The 24,271-nt window shown below is 43.1% G+C and overlaps 2 protein-coding genes across 2 annotated transcripts; one reads left to right on the top strand and one right to left on the bottom strand.

Moving 5' to 3' along the window:
- Positions 1-1,028: 1,028 nt before the first annotated feature.
- On the top strand, positions 1,029-7,175 carry LOC106587155 (eukaryotic translation initiation factor 4 gamma 2; the record flags this gene model as incomplete). The annotated part of the gene is made up of 20 exons (XM_014175236.3): positions 1,029-1,102; positions 1,269-1,334; positions 1,417-1,542; positions 1,800-1,902; positions 2,003-2,134; positions 2,269-2,335; positions 2,421-2,572; positions 2,655-2,765; positions 2,844-3,026; positions 3,118-3,253; positions 3,351-3,514; positions 3,624-3,731; positions 3,852-3,980; positions 4,081-4,185; positions 4,289-4,504; positions 4,607-4,865; positions 4,971-5,175; positions 5,278-5,486; positions 5,589-5,710; positions 5,862-7,175. Coding segments are annotated over 20 exons (2,733 nt in total), but the record flags the coding sequence as incomplete, so codon positions are not given.
- A 1,492-nt stretch (positions 7,176-8,667) lies between these two features.
- ctr9 (Ctr9, Paf1/RNA polymerase II complex component, homolog (S. cerevisiae)) lies at positions 8,668-21,001 on the bottom strand. Its single transcript, NM_001173654.1, is given in 22 exon segments — positions 8,668-9,676; positions 9,782-9,888; positions 9,991-10,090; positions 10,177-10,304; positions 10,452-10,595; positions 10,806-10,941; positions 11,145-11,216; positions 11,297-11,442; positions 12,002-12,118; positions 12,235-12,383; positions 12,494-12,581; positions 12,676-12,950; positions 13,045-13,228; positions 16,525-16,743; positions 18,032-18,268; positions 18,358-18,465; positions 18,556-18,812; positions 18,898-18,987; positions 19,080-19,197; positions 19,291-19,530; positions 20,363-20,461; positions 20,907-21,001. Coding segments are annotated over 22 exon segments (3,477 nt in total). The 5' UTR covers positions 20,952-21,001; the 3' UTR covers positions 8,668-9,258.
- Between the last annotated feature and the right edge of the window lie 3,270 nt (positions 21,002-24,271).

Below are 24,271 nucleotides of genomic sequence, written 5' to 3'. Positions count from 1 at the left end.
GTGATACAAAGGCTGGCAGTCCCATCAACGCATGACGTAGATTACAGTCAGCGTTCTTCTCACCGGTGCGAGGTCTGGTCCTGGAACGCACTGCTTTTTATTTCAGTATTTCCAGTTAATTAATCACGACCAAACAGGGTCCTTCCTTCTTTATTTTATTTCTCACATTTGGAACCACACAACCTACAAAACTGACGTTCCTTAGGTGAAGGTATGATCGTTAAATCTAGTCAGTGTTTAACTTTAGGTCTGGCTAGCTGGCCGTTTAACTGTTCTAAAATGGCTTCCGATTGTTAGCCTAGCTAGCTTTCCAATGTGGCGTTTCCTGCGTATGCTAACTGGATAGCAGTCAATAACCTAACTAGCAGTTTAACTACAATTTATCACGACACATTAGCAGGAAATTGAGTCTTGCCATTGGTAATATATTACTAATATTAAGCGCTTGCCACACAGAACCGGCATATTGTTATTTTCATTTAACTGTTAATGATGACAGCTACCTGGCTAACTAATAAGCTTTGTAAATGTTGATATCGTATCACAAGACCGCTGACGATAATGATGTTGAAAGTGACTGCTTACTAGCTAGTTAGCCAGCTAACGTAGATAACTAGTCCACCTCAACCAACAGGCAGAGAGGAAATGAAGAGCTAGCTACCGGTAGCATTATCTAACTTGTTAGCTAACGTTAGTTATCATTAGTAAATTGAGACCACTTTTGATCAAAGCAGACATGGATGGCTAAGCATGCCATGGATTCGGAATCTCAGCATTACAATGTCCTTGCCATGTTGTTTAGTTAGTTAAATGAGTCAAACATAGCTAACTACTGTAGTAGCCTAACGTTAGCTACTAGGCATTTACAACAAAGGATGTGTAACGTTAGCTGCGAGTGAAACTAGCTAGCTCTGTGCTTTAGCAGGAAGTGTATGCCATGCGTCAATATATTCATTTACTTTGTACTCTAAAAAGGCTTTTCTTTCTAAAGGTCGCTTTTGCCTACCCCCACCCCTTGAATATTAATATTTTCGGGAATTCATCGTTGTCAAGCCGCCAAAGTGGAGAGTGTGATTGCAGAAGGGGGTGCTTCTCGTTTCAGGTAAGATTGTAACTTGTTTTAGTCTAAATGCAATTTATTCCTCATATGTCGTTGTTTCACTTCCTACTGATATCCTTCATAGTGTAGAATAGATTATAGCTTTAATAGTCCTAGCTATGTTCTTTTGTTCACGTTATTCTTCAAGTAAATAATATTTGTTCCACAGTGCTTCTTCGGGTGGGGGAGGAGGTAGGGGTGCCTCTCAGTACCATCCCAAGACTGTCGGCAACAGGTACTATTCAAACCATTTTACTAAAACTAAATGTTACTCCAAACAATCTTACTTCAGATGTCACTAATGCTGTTAATTGCAGCGAGTTCCTGGGGAAAGCCCCAGGATCTAGCGTTCAGAGATGGGTTCCTTCACGAAGCACTAGACGAGATGCCAATGCCTCCAACGAAAAAGAAAGACATGATGCAATCTTCAGGAAAGTGAGAGGGTATGTATCCCCTAATAAATTGTGGCTAGACAAATTAGATCCAAATAAAAATGTAATCTTGTAGGCTGTTTGCCAACTTGAATCTGGTTGCTTCCCATTGCTTTTAAAAAAATGTTAATCCATCAGAAATGACTGGCCCGTTTGCAAGTCAGCAGATTTCAGTGAATGTGTGTTAGTGGTGCTATTTTCTAAAACCAAGTAATGCCTTGTCTTCAGAATACAGTATTTTTCATGTTTCCTATTCTTTCTATCCTCAGCATACTTAATAAACTGACCCCCGAGAAGTTTGACAAGCTATGCCTTGAGCTCCTGAATGTGGGCGTAGATTCAAAACTCGTCCTAAAAGGAGTGATCTTGCTGGTAACTTAAAATCTATTAGCTCTGTGTGCATTAATGTTTATTATTGATCGAGTGGAAAACGGCTATATTGTTAAGTGTATGGTCACCCCATTTCAAACAGATTGTTGACAAAGCCCTCGAAGAGCCCAAGTATAGCTCGCTTTATGCTCAGCTATGTCTGCGCTTGGCAGAGGACGCGCCGAACTTTGACGGCCCATCGCCAGAGATCCAAACGTCACAAAAACAAAGCACCGTAAGCATCGTTGTCATCCTCATCACAGATTGATTACTACCATTATAGACAATGGTATCATGGGGGTTTAAACAACATTGTGACGTTTTTTTCCCCCATCTAATCTTTTCATTTGGCAACAATGTGTGTTGCAGACATTCAGGAGACTTTTGATTTCTAAGCTTCAAGATGAATTTGAGAACCGTGCCAAAAATGTTGAAAGTGAGTGAACATTTGAAAAATTTGCATATTTTCTGTGCCCTGTGTGGTTGATTGTGTTAACCTTTGCTCTTTTCTATTCCCTCAGTCTATGACAAACATGACAACCCTCTTACCTCTGAGGAAGAGGAGCAGCATGCCATTGCCAAGTTTAAGATGCTGGGCAATATCAAATTCATTGGGGAACTTGGCAAACTTGATCTTATCCATGAATCTATCCTTCATAAGTGCATCAAAACAGTAAGTTGAATATATCAGAACTGTTTTCACATTGTTAAACCATATGAAATGCATGTTAACTAATCTTTCGTCTTTATTTCAGCTTTTGGAAAAGAAGAAGAGAGTCCAACTTAAGGATATGGGGGAAGATTTGGAGTGCCTCTGTCAGATAATGAGAACAGTGGGGCCTAGACTCGATCATGAAAAGGCTAGGGTAAGCATATATTCGAGTCATTTTATTTAGTATCTTAATATTTTCCATTTGGGCGTGGCTAATTTGTTTCTCTTGCAGTCTTTAATGGATCAGTACTTTGGCCGTATGAAGTCCTTAATGAACAACAAGGACTTGCCGGCAAGGATTCGTTTCCTGGTGCAGGATTCAGTGGAGTTGCGAGAGAACAATTGGGTGGCTCGCAAAGCTTTTATCGATAATGGACCGAAGACGATTAACCAGATTCGTCAGGAAGCAGTAAAAGTTAGTTAACCATTCTTTATTAAGTGCAGCCAAATGTTATGAATCTGTATTTCCATGGCTTGTCTTAATACACGTCTGCTTTGTCTTGCAGGATTTGGGTGTTTTTATTCCACCAATGGCCCAGGGAATGAGGACTGACTTCTTTTTGGAGGGGCCCTTCATGCCTAGGATGAAACTTGACAGGGAAACTCTTGGAGGGTTGGCGGATATGTTTGGACAGATGCCAGGTACATCCATGACTGACTCTCTTGAGTAGTTTGAGTTTATTGCTGTCCATCTCAAGTCCTGTTGTCCAACGTTTAACATGTGTGTCCTGGCTACTAGGGAGTGGGATCGGCACAGGCCCTGGAGTGATTCAGGACCGGTATTCACCCACCATGGGCCGTCACCGCACCAACCCACTCTTCAACGGCCACAGTGGGCACACAGCCCCTGCTACCCAGTCTCAGTTCGAGATGGGAGGCAAGCCCTTCATCAAATCTAACCAGGTGAAAGTTGCACCCTTTACTAAAAGCAGTAGCTTTTTAGTATTCTTTAACTGCTCAAATCTAGATGGATATGGCATTGCATCCAAAGTCATTTCAAACATTTTCTCAGGGGCAGAATCAAATTTTCCAGAACCAGAATCACTCGCAGCAACAGCAGGCTCAGTCTAAGGACATGACACCACGTTTCATCAAGAAAGGATCGCTCAACGCTGATGAGGTACAACACCTGGTAGATACCCACTCTTTTAAACCACCGTTTGCACAGGCAATAAGCCATAACACTTTAATGCAAGAGATGAGAACGATGCATAATGCCCTCGAATACCCTCCTTCTTAGATCAGTCTAAGGCCGGCACAGTCATTCCTTCTCAACACAAACCAAGTGCCAAAGTTGCAGCCACAGATACCAACAATGATTCCTCCAAGTGCTCAGCCTCCACGCACTCAAACACCACCACTGGGACAGGTAAAGACAAACACGCATACTGCTTTTTATATAGCATTAAGCTGGAGATGATGCTTATCTAAAGTCTGTGCCCACTCTAAATGGTCTTATCATTTCTCAGCCTCCTCTGCTTGGTCTGAAAACCAACCCTCCTCCAATTCAGGAAAAACCTCCAAAGACCACCAAGAAACCGCCTCCTGCAAAGGAAGAGTTGCTTAAGATGACCGTATGTTCCACTTTACTATCTCAGGCACTCCCTCAAGTTATACTTTTTGCCCCATAGAAAAACTTGTGAAAACTAAGTCTTTGTCCATATTATATCTTGTCAGGAGACCATAGTGACCGATTACCTGAACAGCAAAAACATTGATGAAGCTGTGAACTGTGTAAGAGAGATGAAGGCTCCCAAACACTTCCTGCCTGAGATGTTGAGCAAGATCGTGATCTGTTCTCTTGACTGCCCAGATGAAGACAAGGAGCATGCCAGCACCCTGATCCACACACTCCGCACAGAGGGCCTTGTTACTGGGGAGAGCTTCATGCGGGTCAGTCTTCCAGTCATGGCAAATAGCTTTGTTGTAAGATATCAAAGGTTCTACTGTTCAGTGAATTTACTCACCACATGCCTTTTGTGTACTTTTTTACAGGCTTTCCTCAGTGTTCTGGACCAGTGTCCCAAGATCGAAGTGGATGTTCCTCTGGTGAAGTCCTATCTGGCCCAGTTTGCGGCTCGAGCCATCATCGCAGACCTGGTGAGCATGGATGAGCTGGCCCACACTCTGGAGAATGGCACCCACTTTCCCCTCTTCCTGCTTTGTCTGCAACAGACTGCCAAGCTGAAGGATCGCGAGTGGCTCACTGATCTATTCCAGCAAAGCAAGGTCAACATGCAGAAGATGCTGCCTGGTATGTTAACATCTCCTAAACCCTTATCCTAGAAAGTTCTCAAGTTCTCACATTTCAACATGATTGTTGTGATTTTGACATTTGCCAAAACTCTCACATCTGCAGAAATCGACCAAAACAAAGATCGCATGCTGGAGATCTTGGAGGGCAAAGGCCTGAGCTTCTTATTTCCACTCATGAAGCTGGAAAAGGAACTGCTGAAGCAGATCAAAGCAGACCCCTCTCCCCAGTCCATCTACAAGTGGATTAAGGACAACATCTCCTCTAAGCTCCACACCGACAAGGGCTTCGTCAACATCCTCATGACCAGGTATGGTGAAAGGGCTAATGCCCACATTGCAGAGTTCTGTGGTTATGCATCTTGAAATTACTTATGTTAAGACTGTCTGAATTCTGCTCTCCCCCACCCCAGTTTCTTGCAGTACATTGCCCAAGAGATAAATGCCAGTGAGGAAGAAGACCAGTTATCAGCCCCCACTAAAGAACAGCTGGACCAGGAGAAGCAGCTGCTGCTGGCCTTCAAGCCAGTGATGCAGAAGTTCCTGCATGATCACCAGGACCTGCAAGTCAGTGCCCTCTACGCACTGCAGGTCCACTGCAACGCTAAAGCTTTCCCTAAAGGTACGTACAGGTCACGTGGTCAAATTATTACTATGCAAACACATTTGCCTCAGGGTTTTGTTCAAACAGTTTTTTTTTTAAATACAGATTTTTATTCTCTAGGCATGTTACTGCGCTATTTTGTCCACTTCTACGATATGGAAATCATTGAAGAAGAAGCCTTCCTTGCATGGAAAGAAGACATAACTCAAGAGTTTCCTGGAAAGGGAAAAGCATTATTCCAGGTAATTAGATTTCTACCCCCAGACAATTTGTATTGCAACTCACACCATCGCAGGTGCACACTAAACTGGCTTTTTTTTATTAGACCAGAAATGTATTACCCATGTCTGTGGTGTATCTCTGTTTTGGGCTCATGGTATGTTCCCTGTGAAGGTGAACCAGTGGCTGACCTGGCTGGAGACTGCTGAGGAAGAGGAGTCTGAGGAGGAAGCCGACTGAAGAACCAGCCAAAAGCCTTATGGTGCAAAAATGCTATTGATACTGTTTTTTTTTCTTCCCATCCCCCCCCTGTCCCAATATGATATGCATACCTAACCACTGCAACACTTCATTCCGCTATCGAGTTTTTGGCCATGTTAAGCCAATGCATGTTTTTTTTTTTTTTTCCCTTTTTGGCTCTTTTCTAGCGCTTAAGCGTAATAATGGTTTGCCATCTGTTTTAAGAGCCCCTTTTAAGATCAATGGTATTAGCTGCTTTGAATCTAGACCTTTGTTTTTCTTCAAGACAATTGCTAGGGTCTTGTTCCTGCTGCTGAATTCTATGCTTTTTTTGTTAACCAATTAGCAACACTGTAGAGATGCACTTTGCTCAACGTCATACATGAGTCGTTGCAATATTCACTCATCCCTTGATTGTTACAAAGAATTAAAACCATTTAATGGTTTTATTTGCTTGTGTTTCTACCTCCTCATTATGGGCTTCATGTGCTGGGTTTGAATTACATAATGTCTCCATTTCAAATGTAAACACTTAGTCTGGACTAATGCACAAGTCTGTAATAAAAAATTAAAAAATGGTTTTACTTGCACAATAATATCCTGATTGTAAGAATTCAAATTCAGACGTTTTTTAAGTGCTTTTGTGGATGTATGGCACATCACCTGGGAGAGATGAAATTATGCGGCCTTGTTAATTTATCAACCCTCGTTGCTGTGTACCACCCCCTTCTGTATCTGTCAAACATTGTGATACTTGAATTCTGATTTTCTTTACAGGGAACTACCAAACAATGGGTGAGTTGGTTTTGCATGGCTCGGTGTCCAATGGAATGGTCTAAAAATCTGCAAATTACCCACCCGGGGCATTGGGCCATGCAAAATGAACTCACACTTGGTCTGTTCTCATGCAACAATTTTCAAACTACACAGAAGTGTAACATGTTTTATTGATGAATAAAATTAACATGAGAAATTATTTATATTTTTGTCACACTTTCTCTGCCCCCCCCCCCCCCTGTGAAAATTTGAAGCCCGTTTGCCATAATGTCTGATTAAGATATTTATTGATCGTTTTTATCATGATTAAAAAAATCATCTCAACTTATTATGATCTGATGAAATCATGCGGTATACATCTGTACTGTACAACTTTCTATAAAAGTGTTACTGTAAGGTTCTGTAAGTGCTAAGAATGTTCTTGTGTACCACTATTGCTTAACTTTCAAATAAAGTTAAACACTGAGTTTACTTAGACTTGTCCTGTGTAATATTTAATCAAGATTCAGGCATGTAAATGTGAGCCCAAGAGCAGCAACATGGCCATTTAATATGGTTTATAACGTCCTGCAACTATTGTATTAGTGCATGGTTGCTATGTATAACTCCCCAGTGACCAAGGCAAGCTCTCAAACACTTCCTCTGTTTCTTGGTAGGCCTCTGAGGAATGCCTAACAATTACAGAAATTCCTGTTACCATGGAAGTTAACTTTGTTTAGATTTTTAAGGAATTCTTGCCTTAATATAGCACATTGTCACACCATTATTTCTTGGTCCATTCCCATACTGAAAGGTTTTATTGCAATAGACTGATCCTTTTGGAGAACACGTCAAAGGTCATCAGTTCCCACATGTGGTATGCATTTTGTAAGAAATTATGGTTAGAGAGAAACGTACTTATTGAAGTAGGTTGCAAAGGACAGATGTGACGCAGCATAAAGTGGGTGGTTCGAGCCCTGAATGCTGATTGGCCGACAGATCGTATACCACGAGTATGACAAAACATTTATTTTCACTGCTCTACATTGGTATCCAGTTTATAATAGCAATAAGGCACCTCTGGGGTTTATGGTATATGGTCAATATACCACAGCTAAGGGCTGTATCCAGGCACTCTGCTTTGCATCAGTGCTTAGCCGTGGTATATTGGCTATATACCACACCCACTCGGCCCTTATTGCTTAAATATAGTACTGTAGCATTTTTGCACGCCAGTAAGTGGTTGCAAGGGGAAGATGAGGCCCATTAGTATGTTAATACAGCGTGTCCACAGCTAAATAAGGCAATGGATCAGTGTATTTAGTGGGCTGGGAGTATTCACCAAAATTGTGATGAGTATTTGCAATGCACTTTAGGCTATAGCCAAGGCCTAGTTGTTCACTTTACTTCTATAGTCCCATTTCCTTATGAGCTTTTATTCTTAGATTAATCTGCACTTCGAATAGAACTACACTGGTACCCATATTCAGAACCATGTTTAGGCTACCAACACAGTGACAACTGTGAGAAAACTTCTACAAACAGGCATCAAACTCATTCCATGGATGGCCTAGTTTGTTTTTTCCTTTCAATTAAGACCTAGACAACCAGATGAGGGGAGTTCCTTACTAATCAAGTACGAGAGGAGCAAAAACCTGAAATACTCTTCCCTCCGTGGAACGATTTTGACACGTGCTCTACAACATCCGTTTTCAGACAGGCTCGGACAACCCCGTCAGACATACCCTGATCTGGTGTTGTCAGTTCCAGAGGCTGGCCACAGTCAGGACCCACAGACATCCACCCCACTGTGGTACCTCTGGAATGGCGCCATGTAGTCGGAGTCTCGTTGCGTCTCAACTCTATAATTACATTTACAACTGCATCACCTAGGCCTGCTGCCAGATTACTTAACACTTCATCTCCATATAGAGGACGTTAATAAAAAAAAAATGGCTCATATATACACTTTCACTATTGAAGCTGAACTTGTAATATGGCATTTTATTCACCTCAACATGACTAACAATATTTTTCTGAATGGCAGAGGGCATGTTGATACAAAAACAAGGCAAATGCAGCCAAAACAATTACGACATTACCCCATAATCAGAAGATAAGTGTCAAGTTGTTTTCCAATGTCATACAAGCAGCTTCATCATCAGAAATAGAAGAAAAAAAAACCTCATATTTATTTTGTGTTTGTTTATTATCTACATAGAATTTGTCCCAACTCTGGGCAAATGTAAAAATTTTCCATGACATCACCTCTTCCAATCATTTTAAGATATAAAATATGGGTTACAGCTGTCAGAATACTTACAAGTCACATTTCCCATCCATCATCAACAAAACAAAAGGACATGAGGTACAGCATCAATGCAAAAGTCTTAACAGTCTGGTGACCAAAAACTATTAAAGACAACCCACATTATGGGCTACAAAGCTACACTGCATGTGCTCATTTCAATTTCATGGTACAAACCAAGACAGAACAAAAAGGCCTCTACAAAAATCAATGTCAAAATAACTTTTTTTTTTCAGTAGGAAAAAAGTCCGTTCTGAGTTTGAAGCCTCAGTCACTGTCAGAGCCAGAGCCATGGTTGGAGGCCTCGTTGGCAGAGCCCCCTGGTTCTGATCCGTTGTCAGAGCGGCGTGGGGAGCCTGCCGGGGAGCCCGCCGGAGAACCTGCCGGAGAACCTGCTTCAGAGCCAGAGGCTGCGGCCGGTGAGCCTGGCCGGGACTCGTTCTCCGACCCAGAGCGGCTCCTCTTGCTCTCGTTATCCGACTGCTCTGAGTCAGACTGCTTCTGCACTCTCTTCCTCTTCACTGGACGGTCGCTGCCTGAGTCGCTACCTGAGTTTTCGGAGCGTTGGGGGCTTCCAGCTTCGCTGCCAGAGTGGTTCCGGCCCCCGTCGGACTCACTGTCAGAGGCGATGCGCTTCTTGTGGCCGCCCTCATTATCAGAACCTGAACCACTGTCTCTGGGGTTTCTGGGTGGTCAACAGACAAAGAATCATGATATATTAGTGGCACAAAACCCTTCGGAGTTGTATTTTCATGTAGCATTTTATGTACGAATGAGTTTATGCCCTCACCGGTCTTCAGCAATTTTCAGCCCATCCTCGTCTGATGAAGAGTCGGAGGATGAGATGATGGCCTTCGACTTGATCTTGCCTTTGAGAGACGGTGGGACAGGTTCGGCCTAGACAAAAACAGAACTGTTACAACTCTGGGCCTAAGGCCGGGCATTTGGTTTAAAAACAAATACCATTAGAAAGACAAAATTTAACTAGATTTAACTGACCCTTTGGATCTTCTTGCCGCCCGCTCTGGGTTTGCGTTGCTTTTTGGGCCGTGAGCCTCCTTCCTCGTCATCGCTGCCATCGTCACCCCCTTTGTTGGGTCTGAAATACACAGTCACAGTGCCACTCACACCAGGCCATTTTCCTACCGGTCACTACAAATAAAACACTTTCCACAGCAGTCTCACCTCCTCCTCCTCTTGCGGCCCTCCTCCTCACTCCCGCTGCCACCCTTCCTCTTCTTCCTCCTTCTCACTGGCAGGTCCTCATCAGAGCCATCGTTGACAAACTCATCAAAGTCACCCCCTTTCTTGCGCTGGGGAGAACAAAACAAACAATATAGTCACACTGCACCCTAGAGCCTTTCTTTGAGATTCATATCGATCTGATGTGCCATGAGCTAATCATTGATCAACCCAAACCTCCGCGTTGCACTAGCTGTTCTCGACACATTTACACTCACTCGGCCGCCACCTTTCTTCTTCTCTTTCCTTTCCTCCTTCATTCCATCGGCGAAGGAGAGCAGACCCTTGGTCTTCTCCACATACATGGCTCTCTGCTCCAGCAGCTTCTTCTGATCCTCTTCCTGCTTGGTTCTCTTCTCCTCCTGGTGGGGCAGTAGGAAGACAAGGTCAGTGGGTTAGTCACACTGTTATAAAGGAATACATTTACAGTGGACCAAAGAAACGTGTTACTCAAGACATCACAGGCTCAAGTAAGGTCTGTACTTAAATTTCTTATCCATTATGATTTACAAGTACAACATAGAAGGGATGAGGGACTTGTGGAGATGTGACATCCCAGGCTATAGACAGACCTGTTCTTTATGCATCTGTTGGCGCAAGAAGTCCCTCTCCTGATCCTGCTTGGCCCGGATCTCCTTCTCCTCCTCGTCCTGCTTCCTGGCCCGAGCCACGTGGTACTGGGCCTGACTCAGCAGGTCAGAGCATTGCCTGCAACGGCCCCCACACAAACACAGCTCACAATCCAGGCTTAGCCTGACATCTGATGGCTGGGCTCAGCTGTCATCCCTCTAAATTCCCCTGAGATATGATCTGAATTTTGGCTAAGAGTGGTTTATTGATTTACTGAAGGCTATGAAGTAAGTACTGGCCTGAATTTGGATTTTAGAGGGGAGATATTTGTTCAAACTGACCTGGCCTCAGTGGAGGCAAGCACTAGGTCGAACCTCATCTTGTCACCTGCCTTGGCAAGGTAGCTGAAATACCTGAGACAAAAAGAGAAGAGAGAATTAGGCTGAGAAAAGTGAAGGATTATTTTAGGTGTTAAAGTGAGTTTAGGGTGTACCGGTGGGCCAGCTCCAGCTCTTTGACAGCACTGAGTACAGCCTTTAGGTTACTCTTCTCGTCCTTCAGCACCAGAGTGGCCAGCCTCTGCAGCACCAGGGCCACGTTGAACATCAGCACAGTGTCACTGGGGGCCACGTGACGCGCCTGGGGACACAGCCAGCCACTTTTCTTTTTTAATTTAACCTTTATTTAACTAGGCAAGTCAGTTAAGAACAAATTCTTATTTACAATGACAGCCTACCCGGCCAAACCCTAACGATGCTGGGCTAATTGGGCGCCGCCATATGAGACTCCCAATAACGGCCGGTTGTGATACAGCCTGGAATCGAACCAGGGTCTGTAGTGATGTCTCTAGCACTGAGATGCAGTGCGTTAGACCGCTGCGCCACTCAGGAGCCATCAATGAGTAACAGGTAGGGTTGCAAAATTCCGTGAACTTTCAATAAATTCCCCGGTTTCCCAGAAATCCTGGTTGGAGGATATTGAATTTCCTGTTTATTCCCATCTGATTCCGGGAATCCTCCAACCGGGATTTCGGGAAAACACGGGAATTTATAAAAAGTTCACAGAATTTTGCAACCCTAGTAACAGGACACTCACACAAGGATCACCCTGCTCTCACATAAACAAGCTAAGGCAAATGAAATCCAGCCATAGGGTTACTGAAAGGAATGAGAGACGCTTCGTTTCACACAAATCTCACCTTCAGCAGAGTCTGTTTGCACTCCTGGAGTTTCCCGCATTTGAAGAGTGCTCGCGCCAGGTACAGCAGCACCTCAGTGTTCTGATGCTTGTAGAATTTCTTCAGACAGTTCTCGTACTAAACGCCACAAAAGAGTGGATAAGATATTTTAATAAAACTCAAGTAAACATTTTTTTTAAAGGAATATAAAAAAAAACCTGCAGTGTGTACTATGAGTCAGTACAGAGCCTTACCATCTGCACAGCGCTGATGTACTGTTTCTGCTCCACGTAGATGTGGGCCAGGTTGAGCCAGACGTCGCTGATATCAGCTGTGGCCTCTCTCACCTGGGCAAACACGTCACGGGCCTCTCGATAGTAGCCTTTATGGGCCAGGACGGCACCTGGACGGAAAAGACGACAAACTCTGAGGTATTTACATGCTAATAGTTAAGCACAGTCAAGAGTATTAAGCATTTATGTGAATACAATGAGTGAGTGAAGGCCAACAAACCTATGCCATTGGCAGCGTAAAGGTTCTTGGAGTCGTTTCGTAGGACCTGTTTGTAAATGGCCAGGGCTCGATCCTGATGTCTCTTTTCCTGAGGGACACAACCACAGACAAATGATGAAGGCACTGTTTCTGACAGTGATGATTTATGGCTCCACATGAAAACAACTAATATTCTGCCGTACCTTCTCCCGGTCCCTGGTGGGCTGGTGCAGGGTCTGGAGCCACACGTTGCCTAGGGCCAGCATGGAGTAGGTGTCGTTCTGAGTGGACGGCTGCTTGAGGATACGCTCAAACTTCTTCTGACCCGGACCCCACTCCTGCTTGGCCAAGTGGAGATTCCCGATCAGGGACCAGGCGTCTGGGTGATCCTGATTAATCTGCAGAGCCTCTTTGAACCAGTCGGAAGCTTCATAGAAGTTTCCTTTGTCACGAGCCATTGCTCCAAGACGCAGGTAACCTGCAAGCAACAACAAAGGACCAATTGATACGCGCACACACACCCTAAGGAGACAGACATTAACCAAAACGTATAGTGCGTCTTCAGTGCTTACAGTCGACGTAGTTGGGATGTTCCCTCAGGATGTTCTTGTAGAGTTTCTCCGCCTCGTGGAATTCACACATGGCCTCGTAGAGCCTGGCTAGGTTGTAAGAGGTGGTGACAGAGATGGCGTTGTAGTAATGCTCGTCATGCTCTCCCTCAGCTTTGGCCCGATCCAAAGAAGCCAGGAAGTATTTCTAAACATGGACAGACAGAACAAACCCCTGAAATCTATTTATAGCTCTGTTGTGTCTACTAGGGTTGGGCGATGCTTGGAATGACACATCATCCTGTCCAAACATCATTGATATACGATTGTATAGTAAAAAAATGTAGTCTGGGGGGAGCGCGTTGCGCACGGAGGGGTCAGTGAATTGGCGGGAAGAATGCACTATAAAGGACACATTGCTAGGCCTGAACAGTGTAAAGCCTAGTTATTTATCTAGTCTAGGCTGTAGAATGATTTACAAAATTGGTAGAGCTATGTTTCTCTTGTTTATAAAAATACTCCGATATCAGTTAAAAACTAATATTATAGCCGTATCAAGTGTAGTCTACTGTTAATTCATTAGGCTACTTTCCGACAGTTTCAGACAAAAATAAGACAGCGTGATGGGATTTCACAATAGTACAGTCTGCCTTATGCTATAACAGGAAATAAAACAAGCTATGGCTCTTGGTGGGAAAGAAAAGCCTGTCTTCACCTGTTTGGCAGTTCTTTGGTTTCAGGCCGAATGATAAAGGTGAGCCAGCAGACCTGACCAAAGTCACTTTCAGAATATGTAAAAAGACAATCAGGGCAAAGAACCGACAGACTACAAACCTCCGTCAACATTTACAAGTCCATCATCCTGCGGAGTTCGCTACTCTGGGGCAGAAAAGTTGAACATGCAGGTGTTCCTTGCCAGAAACCATTAGGAAGGCCTAAGACATGGTAAAAATAAATAAAAAAATACCTAAATGGTTCCTAATTGTAATTTTTGTTGAATTTTAAAATGGAGCCTATATTCAAATCCAGATGCATCTTACTCGAATGACAGAATATTCTAGCCTACAGGTTATCAAAGCTTGCACTAATTTGGGTTATTTTCGTACTTATTTAGGCTACTATTTGTCTAGTAGGCCTGTATATAGGATTTGTACAGTTCGATAGGCAAGACGCATATCCTAATAGGCCTATTCGTTTTCAGCGTAAGCCAATGTTCATTCGTTTTTAAGTGTCATGAAGAATAGTTTGCTTTATCTAATTGTATATTTAGGATTTTTACAGTTCGATAGGCAAAATGCATAGCCTAAGGATAATAGGCCTATTTGTTTTAAGCCAATGTTCAATCATGTGTTATAAAGAACGTTAAAACAAATGATTATTTAGCCTATCTGATTGTTGTTGACAATTCATTTAGTCTACACTTTGGTCAATTAAAGCAGAAACGTACCAGGTTTGTTTATACTTCCCATTCGATTATCTCGCAATTGTTTGTTCTCTCCCTCATTATTACTATGCTTTTATTTAAGCTAGTCACAAACAACAGATGGAACTCTGCTACACCTATAGGTTCATTCGATGGTTGATCATGAAAGAGTAGTCATTAAAATTGGATGGTGATTGGGGAGAAAAAGGGAAATTAAGATTTGAAAACAATAAGCCCGACAACGGAATGTCTGCTGTAAAAGGCCTACGATCATCCCACATTGGTGGGGGGGGGGGGGGGGACACATTAGGCTCCATCTGACATTTTCCGCTGCTTTGGTGCCCTCCGCTCTTTCAACAATCTAAACTCAGCAACAACAAAAAAACATCCCTCTTTCAAAGATAATTCGTAAAAATCCAAATAACTTCACAGATCTTCATTGTAAAGGGTTTAAACACTGTTTCCAATGTTTGTTCAATGACCCATAAACAATTAATGAACATGCACCTGTGGAACGGTCGTTAAGACACTAACAGCTTACAGACAGTAGGCAATTATGGTCACAGTTATGAAAACTTAGGACACTAAAGAGGCCTTTCTACGGACTGTGAAAAACATCAAAAGAAAGATGCCCAGGGTCCCTGCTCATCTGCGTGAACATGCCTTAGGCATGCTGCAAGGAGGCATGAGGACTGCAGATGTGGCCAGGGCAATAAATTGCAATGCCCGGACTGTGAGACGCCTAAGACACCGCTACAGGGAGACAGGACGGACAGCTGATCGTCCTCGCAGTGGCAGACCACGTGTAACAACACCTACACAGGATCGGTACATCCGAACATCACACCAGCGGGATAGGTACAGGATGGCAACAACTGCCCGAGTTACACCAGGAACGCACAATCCCTCCATCAGTGCTCAGACTGTCCGCAATAGGCTGAGAGAGGCTGGACTGAGGGCTTGTAGGCCTGTTGTAAGGCAGGTGCTCACCAGACATCACCGGAAACAACGTCGCCTATGGGCAAACCCACCGTCGCTGGACCAGACAGGACTAGCAAAAAGTGCTCTTCTCTGACGAGCCGCAGTTGTCTCACCAGGGGTGATGGTCGGATTCGCGTTTATCGTCGAAGGAGTGAGCGTTACACCGAGGCCTGTACTCTGGAGCGGGATCGATTTGGAGGTGGAGGGTCCGTCATAGTCTGGGGCAGTGTGTCACAGCATCATCGGACTGAGCTTGTTGTCATTGCATGCAATCTCAACGCTGTGCGTTACAGGGAAGACATCCTCCTCCCTCATGTGGTACCCACCCTGCAGGCTCATCCTGACATGAACCTCCAGCATGACAATACCACCAGCCATACTGCTCGTTCTGTGTGTTATTTCCTGCAAGACAGGAATGTCAGTGTTCTGCCATGGCCAGCAAAGAGCCCGGATCTCAATCTCATTGAGCACGTCTGGGACCTGTCGGATCAGAGGGTGAGGGCTAGGGCCATTCCCCCCAGAAACGTCCGGGAACTTGCAGATCCCTTGGTGGAAGAGTGGGGTAACATCTCACAGCAAGAACTGGCAAATCTGATGCAGTCCATGAGGAGGGGATGCACTGCAGTACTTAATGCAGCTGGTGGCCACAACAGATACTGACTGTTACTTTTGATTTTGACCCCCCCTTTGTTCAAGGACACATTTTTCCATTTCTGTTAGTCACATGTCTGTGGAACTTGTTCAGTTTATGTTTCAGTTGTTGAATCTTGTTATGTTCATACAAATATTTACACATGTTACGTTTGCTGAAAATAAACGCAGTTGACAGTGAGAGGACGTTTCTTTTTTTTGCTGAGTTTACATTGTTCTCTTGCATTATGTTAACAGTCTAACAACCTCATATGTATTGAACATTTAGGCTATGGCAAATAGGGAATAGGCCATTTGGCATGTCGCCCCGCTGTGTGCTCTGCACTGCGCTGTTGTTCGCTGCCAGACTCCAGAGATGCAGTCAAATTCAAATACGCGAAAGTATCGTTTGTGACATCATGTAATGACTAATTCTAGTCAGGCAGCTCTGCCATCCTCCTAAACTGTACCTTGGCCTCTCCCAGGTTCCCCAGTCTGAAGTGGAGAGCCCCCAGGTTGTTGAGGATCTCAGGGGGGACGTCAGCTTGGACCTTCTCCTGCAGAATGCGGGTGGCCGTGCCGTAGGCAGAGAGGGCGCCCTGGATGTCGGTCTGCTCCAGGATCTGGGCCAGCTCAATCCAGGCCTCCACGTCATCAGGGTACTGCTCGGTCACCTTCTTCAGATGACCCTGCAGAACACAAAGACATTACATGTTATTGATTTTAGCAATAGTGCTGATTGACATCTACAGAGTTACAAGTTAAGAGATAATGCCACAAAGATCAGAAAAACACATACCGTAAATTCCGGATTATAAGCCGCAACTTTTTTCCCAGGCTTTGAACCTCGCGGCTTAAACAATGACACGGCTAATATATGGATCTTTCCCGCTTTCAATTTTTTTCTCTCCAAAAAAACACATTCTGTGACTTGATCAGTTTTTTGGCGGCATGAAGCTTTCATTAGACCAATGAAATTGCCGAACGGGTTAAGATCAAACAACTTTTTTGTTTACTGTTTAGATTAAATTGAGCGCTCTCAAACTTCCCATCATTCTGATTACGGTAGTCATTTTGTCACCCTCATCATGGCAAAGACACGGAGAAATGCATATGATGCAGCTTTCAAGTTGAAGGCGATTGATCTGGCTGTTGGAAAAGGAAATAGAGCTGCTGCACGGGAGCTTGGTCTTAATGAGTCGATGATAAGACGTTGGAAACAGCAGCGTGAGGAATTGACTCAGTGCAAAAAGCCAACTAAAGCTTACTGCTAATTTTAAATTTTTTGTTACAAGCCGTGTTTCGTTAAAGCCTATTTATTTTTTTTACAAGCCGTGTTTCGTTAAAGCCTATTTATTTTTGTTACAAGCCGTGTTTCGTTAAAGCCTATTTATTTTTGTTACAAGCCGTGTTTCGTTAAAGCCTATTTATTTTTGTTACAAGCCGTGTTTCGTTAAAGCCTATTTATTTTTTTTACAAGCCGTGTTTCGTTAAAGCCTATTTATTTTTGTTACAAGCCGTGTTTCGTTAAAGCCTATTTATTTTTGTTACAAGCCGTGTTTCGTTAAAGCCTATTTATTTTTGTTACAAGCCGTGTTTCGTTAAAGCCTATTTATTTTTGTTACAAGCCGTGTTTCGTTAAAGCCTATTTATTTTTGTTACAAGCCGCGTTTCGTTAAAGCCTATTTATTTTTGTTGCAAGCCGTGTTTCGTTAAAGCCTATTTATTTTTGTTACAAGCCGTGTTTCGTTAAAGCCTATTTATTTTTGTTACAAGCCGTGTTTCGTTAAAGCCTGTGTAAAGTTCATTTGTTTCAATGTACCGGTAGGCACCTGCAGTTTATAGACATGTGCAGCTTATTTATGTTCAAAAATAAAATTACATTCAGTGGGTGCGGCTTATATTCAGGTGAGCTTAATAGTCCGGAAATTACGGTACTTCATGTGAGGTTCACCTTCGCATAGCTGTTTTACTTACTTTGGCAATGTCTCTCTTTTCCTGATCATCTGAAGTAGCATAAAGAGAGCCCAGGATCTTCATGGTTTCATAGTTGTTGGGGTAGGCCTTTAGGACCTTCTCAAAGCACTGGGCTGCATTCTCCTTGTCTCTACGGTACACGTACATCTGCCCCAGGCCAAAGAAAGGCAGCACAAAGGTAGATGAGGCAAACTGGGTGGCCTGGTAGTAGTACTGGAAGGCCTGGTCATAGTCCTCCTGAAACACACAGAAGGAGAGATGTAATGCCCATTCAATTAGAAAAGCAAGAGTCTTCCCGAAAAATAAACTGAGGCCTTAGCGCTTACCTGTACATGAAAGGAGCGGGCCAACTGGTAGCAGCTCTCAGCCTGCATCGCTTCCACCTCTGTGTTGTGAAAGGCATGGAGAGCCAGGTGCTGCACTTTACTGTAATCCTGAAAATAAGTACATCAATGTGAATGATAAACAATGCTCAGGTCAAGACATGCTACTATATACCAGGAATAAGATGACAAACCTCTCACCTTTTTGAAGAAGAAGTGGTTAGCCAGGTGGTTGAGCACCATGGGGTTGCTGGGGTCGATGGTGTAGGCTCTGGATAGGAGCTGCACCCCATTCTTGATGGAGTCGGGCTCCTTGCTGTTGAGCTCCAGCACAGCCAAGCCCACAAGGGCTCCCACACACTTGGAGTTGAGCTCCAGGGCCCGGCCAAAGGCCAGGCGGGCCTTCTCCAGCTTACTGAGCTTGACAAAGCAGTGGCCCATCCCCAGCCTCACCTCGGCTGGTAAGAGAAATAGTGACAGTATATTAGGAGACACCAGGGATATTATTCATCTTAATATGACAGGTGCAAGTGAAATGCTTACCAGGACATCCAGGGTTTGTGCGTAGAGCCTTCTTGTAGTACGCCAGTGCTCCCCTGTAATCCTTCTTATTGAAGGAGATGCAAGCTTTACCTGTTGAAATAAAATGTATAGTGGTTAGGCCCTATTTGGAAGTGAACCTTTGTGGTTGTAATGGTAGATCTTGCCCTTTGTGTTTTACTTACCAAGTAGAGCAGGGATGTTATTGGTAGACTGGTTCAAGACAAAGTGGAACTGAGCATCAGCCTGGTCCATTTTGTCCCCCTCCAGCAGGCAGAAACAGGCTCTTCCCAACAAGTGGTTCTGTTACAAACAAATAGATTACACTTCTGATTTTTTTGTGTTGGGGAAATTAACTTTCACATTATCCAATAATTGTTAAGCAGATTTTCTTACCTGGTCGTACATGATGATCTTGTCTGCCATGGTGTAGAGCAGGGTTGCCTGAGTGATGAGCTCCTTCTTGGCATCTTTGTTCTTCTCTTTACGTGCCTGCTGGACATAGTAGGCTGCCAGGGTGTCCAGACAGGTCATCTGGTCCTTCTCATGGTCTCTGTAGTCCAGGTTCCCATCGATACGGGCCGCCTCCAGCAGCTTGACAAAGTCCTCCGTCTTCGTCTGTTTGTAATACTCCAGCTAAAAGAAAAATATGTTTTTGTTAATTTCGGTGACAAACAATCCATGAACAAACCCTCAGTCAGTGGGAATGCAACTACATAACTCACCAGGGAGGATAGCCCATTTCCTGGACCGGAGTTCTGTATGACATTTAAACACCATGGGAGATATTTGCCGACCCGTACCTGTGTCTGCTTTTCCCACGTCTGAGAGTATATCAGTAGTTGGTGGACAGTTTTGATAAGGAAATTGTTGTTTACGTCCCTGGACTGTGCCCAGGAAATGATTACATTAAATTGTTAGATGCTACCAACCCCTCCCTCCAAATCAAAACATTCCATGTTGTGTCTCGCTTGTGTGTGTTTCACACCTGTTTGTCTAGCTAATCAGCCTCACAATTGGGCAGCATGCTGCTGCAGACGGGTAGTAGAACAGAGCGTGTGCGCGCAAACATTGACATCCATGTTTGGTTTTGACTTGGGGGTGGTATCCTCTAACAAATAGATTAAATGATTTCCTTCAGCCATGCAGACGACAATTTACTTATCAGAACCGTCCACGGATATACTCTCCAACATGGGAAAGTGTCTCCAAACAGGCACAGGTGAGCAAATATCTCACACGCCTCTCCAATGGTATGCCCTAAGACGGAATGTTACTGTTAAAATAACTGTACATGGCGGAAAGCCTGTAGGGCTACAGGGAGGAGTTCCAGGTAACAGTAGAAATTACAATCTAACTGTATTTGATGCAACACTCATACAGAGTAATATGTACAACTATCAATTCAACCATTACATTTTTTAAGGCTTAAATGAATTATCATACCAGTCTGTGTATTCATACTTACAGCAAGAGCAATCCATATGTGCAACTGTGTATGCTCCTGTTTCAGGATACTGATGACCTCATCTCCTTCTGGCAACTGGTCGAAATCAAGCTCAATAACCTGCAGAACAAATCATTGATTCACTAACAAGACACAGGCCTATGTGAACACCAGTTTGTACACATACAACATGACCTTTAACCTATGGCTAAAAAGCTTGATCAGAGGCTAAGTTATTTTATTAAATGTTTTGACTGGGGACAAGAAGTGGCTGCATTTTGTTGGTTCCTGAGACTTGTATCTCACGTTAATTAACTAGTTAGCTTACTTAATGATCTGAAAGACAATATCAACTGTAGAAATAGACAATTTACAACTTAAACCTGGGTTATGAACCATCATTTGCATGACTGATAGTACAAAAAAATAATAATAATCTTAAAAGTTGGTAGCGATCTGGCTGACGTTAGTCAACAAACACAGGACAATACTACGTTACTAGCTAACGTTAGTAGGCTAGCTATAGCAATCCACGGTCAAACAAAGCAGCGTAGCTAGTCCTTACCTCATCGGTGTCCCTTAAGGGGATTTCAATTGAACCCCGAGACATATTGGCTGATGGAAATCCACGTCCCTACTCCAATATATTCCCAAAATGTGTTCAGCTGTCCCCGTGGTCTCAAAGACCTGGCTCCACTTCCGCTCTAGAACAAATACATAGGTGTTCACAAAACAATGTCCGGGTAGTACAGCGAGCGACTGGTGGGATAATATGACCCACTGGTGTAATACCGGTAGCAAATATTTTATCTCTATTCTTGGCAGCCTAAACTTCTTTCGACTGAAAGAGAAACATTCTGTATTTTCACAGTAGTATTTGTTGTATTTTCAAAAGTAGCAGGTATATTTCTTGTTTAGAAATCTGTAAATGTGTGTTAATAATAAATTGTGTTGTGTTCACTATTTTACCATGCGCAAAGTAGAATTTGTACATTATGTAGTGCGCCAGTGTGCCTTTCCATTCAAGCTCCATAGTGGTCGTGTTAGAGAGCATCAAAACCGTGACGTATCATGGGTACATTGTGACTGACTGATCTACAAATAATAAAAGACAAGAAAGGGAAGGAAATATTTGATGAGTTGATTGATGATTGATTAAGGGAGGGAAAAATAAGACAATAATAAAAACGGTTATAATTGTGGTAATCCTCTGTGATGTGTTTCTGTGACCTGTGCCCAGTTCAGGTCTTCATTGACCCTGCCCTATCCTAAAGAATCGGATTTCTACTGTATGAAAAAACAAACTGGTGATTTCCTATTGGTTTATGTGGGAGATGTTATGCAGATGATCTAGAATAATTTAATATGTTAAACTGACTAATGTTAATTCAAAAAGTCCATTAACTGTGTTATTGTTTACTGGCTTGAGCCAGCAATCGGTGGAGCTGAGGGGAGGGGGTGGAGGTGTCAGCTGGTTTTGATGTGTGGCAGTGAATGATCAAAACAGGCAAAGGCTACACTCGCTGAAGAGCATCTTGAGGGTTTCCCACTGCAAACCGGCAGCAATAGAGCTGTCTAAAATTAGGTTGGATTTTTTACCAGTTTATGTGATGAGATGTAGCTAGTTATTATATATTTTTCGAATGAACATTTTCTGCAGCTTTCAAAGGAATATTCCTCAACTGGGAGGTAAGACTTTATTTGTATGTATTCTCACCATTTTCTAATATATCTAACATGGTTAGGGTAAGTATATATGTCTTGTATAACTTCATAATGCAATCTTGATTACTTAATAACTGTAAATATCTAATGTAGGCTACTTGACATCAAGTAAGCTTAGACAACCTCTCTCTGTTTTGTTCTGTAATGTTTCCACAGTCTCTCTTTGCTTCGTGTGCTGTTGACTGACCTGCAGTTTCAGTTACATGTCTGTCACAAATCTAGTCCCTGGTTAGGTTAAGGTTCTGAGGGGTCATTCCTTTCTCTTGCCCACGAACCCAAAAGGAAAAAACACCTCAGGAAACATAAGTTAACAAAAGAACATTCACATCCTATTTGGTACTTAATACATTACCGTGCATGTAAGTATGGTATTATATGCAGATAATGCACTTCTACAGAGATGGCTTGTTAAGGACTATTCTAACTCAGACTTTCCCCCCACAATCATATAGACATATTTTATATTTTACTTACAAAAACAACACTACGATTCTAACAATTTCTTCAAACTCAAACTTCCGACTTTTTCAGACTAGTTTGTAAACCAGTATGACAAGTATTTTACATGCATTGTCATATTTTTCTTTATACAGGGAGATGTTATGGCCTCGGAGAACTTACTGAATGGGGGTCAGAGTTTTCATGGTGAAAAATCTGAGTCTAATCTTCTGAGCAGCCACGATGAGAACCATGAAAGCAGCCGGCCATCTACTCAGACCAGGCCAATGAGAGATGACAGAAGGGGATACATAGCACGAGCTCTCTCAAGGGACTCTGGAGTTAGCTCCATAGAGCATTACCAGGTACCGGTCAGCAATGAAAGTAAGCATTGATATTAATATTTACATATTGTCAATGGCATAAAACATTATTATAATACAGAACATCTTGATAACCAGGCATTTATTTTTTCAGATCAGTAAACAGAATGCTTTTATTTTTATTTTTAAAGATGTGAATAGACATTTAAGTTTAAAACTACTCTCACCACTGCACTTTGACTTCTGCATTTGCTAATTTTGAAGTTGTACATGACAAAGCCTAATGGATGTTTTAGTGTGGAGCAGCTATGGACCAGAGGATTCTACTGAAGAATCCGTGGACACAAGTACATTTTCTGAGGAAGAGCTACTTGATATAACATTTGAGGCATGCAATACCACTGGCACAGGTACAGATCATCTCTTGTAATAACTGCTGTACATTAGTGTTCTCTTTGTATACTGGCATGCTTCCTAAGTCTTTGTTCTCAATAGGGGAGGTTCTGGCCTCCACGATCATGCAGTACCTGCAGACGATGACTAGCCAGAGCCCAGAACAGGACAGGCTGAATGCTTTGAATCGTATGCTGGACCCTGAGTGCCAGGACCCCGCTATTAGCAGGGCCAAATTCCAATCCACCATGAGGGAGTGGATTGCCCAGTGCAGTCAGGATGGGTAAAGAAAGAACCTTCAGACAGTTAACTGCTATAGAATGTTCATCTGCAGCAGCCTTATAATCAACAACATGCCTCAGAAATTCTGCCACTAAAAATGACTGACATTTTTTGTTGATTACATCTGTTTGTGTGATTTATTTTTATAAAACATTGGTTAACCTGCTAATCTGCTTTGTATCTAGAATTGGAGACTAATGATTGTTTGTATCTTTCAGCATGCATGAGGACGACAAACATATTTCAGGGGAAAACCCTTGTAAAGTGTCTATAAATGGTAAGGTTTTACTTTTGTAGGCAGCCTGGGAATCCGTCTCAGATATCAGTGTAATTCACTCACTGTGCAATCCACTCATTGTGTTGTTCTTTCAGGGATGGATTTCTCAGGTCCTGAGATCAAAACTGCCTTCTCAGAAGGAGAACAGTGTTATTGGTAAGTTATTCAGCTTTCTCAGTCACTCATGATTTGACTCTTTCTATGCAGTACTATTTCTGTATTGTTCTGTATTCAACTGGCTTCCAGTTGAAGCTTGCAATGGCCCTCCCACCCCTATGGGAGGGCATCTCCTGCTCAGCCCAGTCCAAGCTCTTCTCTATCCTGGCACCCCAGTGGTGGAACCAGCTTCCCCCTGAAGCTAGTACAACAGAGTCACTGCCCATCTTTCGAAAACATCTGAAATCACCTCTTCAAACAGTATCTTAAATAATCCTCCTCCTCACCTCACCTTTTTAAATACACTTACCCCCACACACACCCTTCTAGCTCTGA

Source organism: Salmo salar, chromosome 26 (assembly GCF_965601325.2).
Source record: "Salmo salar chromosome 26, fSalSal1, whole genome shotgun sequence".
In the NCBI taxonomy this organism is placed as follows: domain Eukaryota; kingdom Metazoa; phylum Chordata; class Actinopteri; order Salmoniformes; family Salmonidae; genus Salmo; species Salmo salar.
Note: the sequence above shows the minus strand (reverse complement) of the source record. Positions and strands in the feature narration are given on the sequence as shown.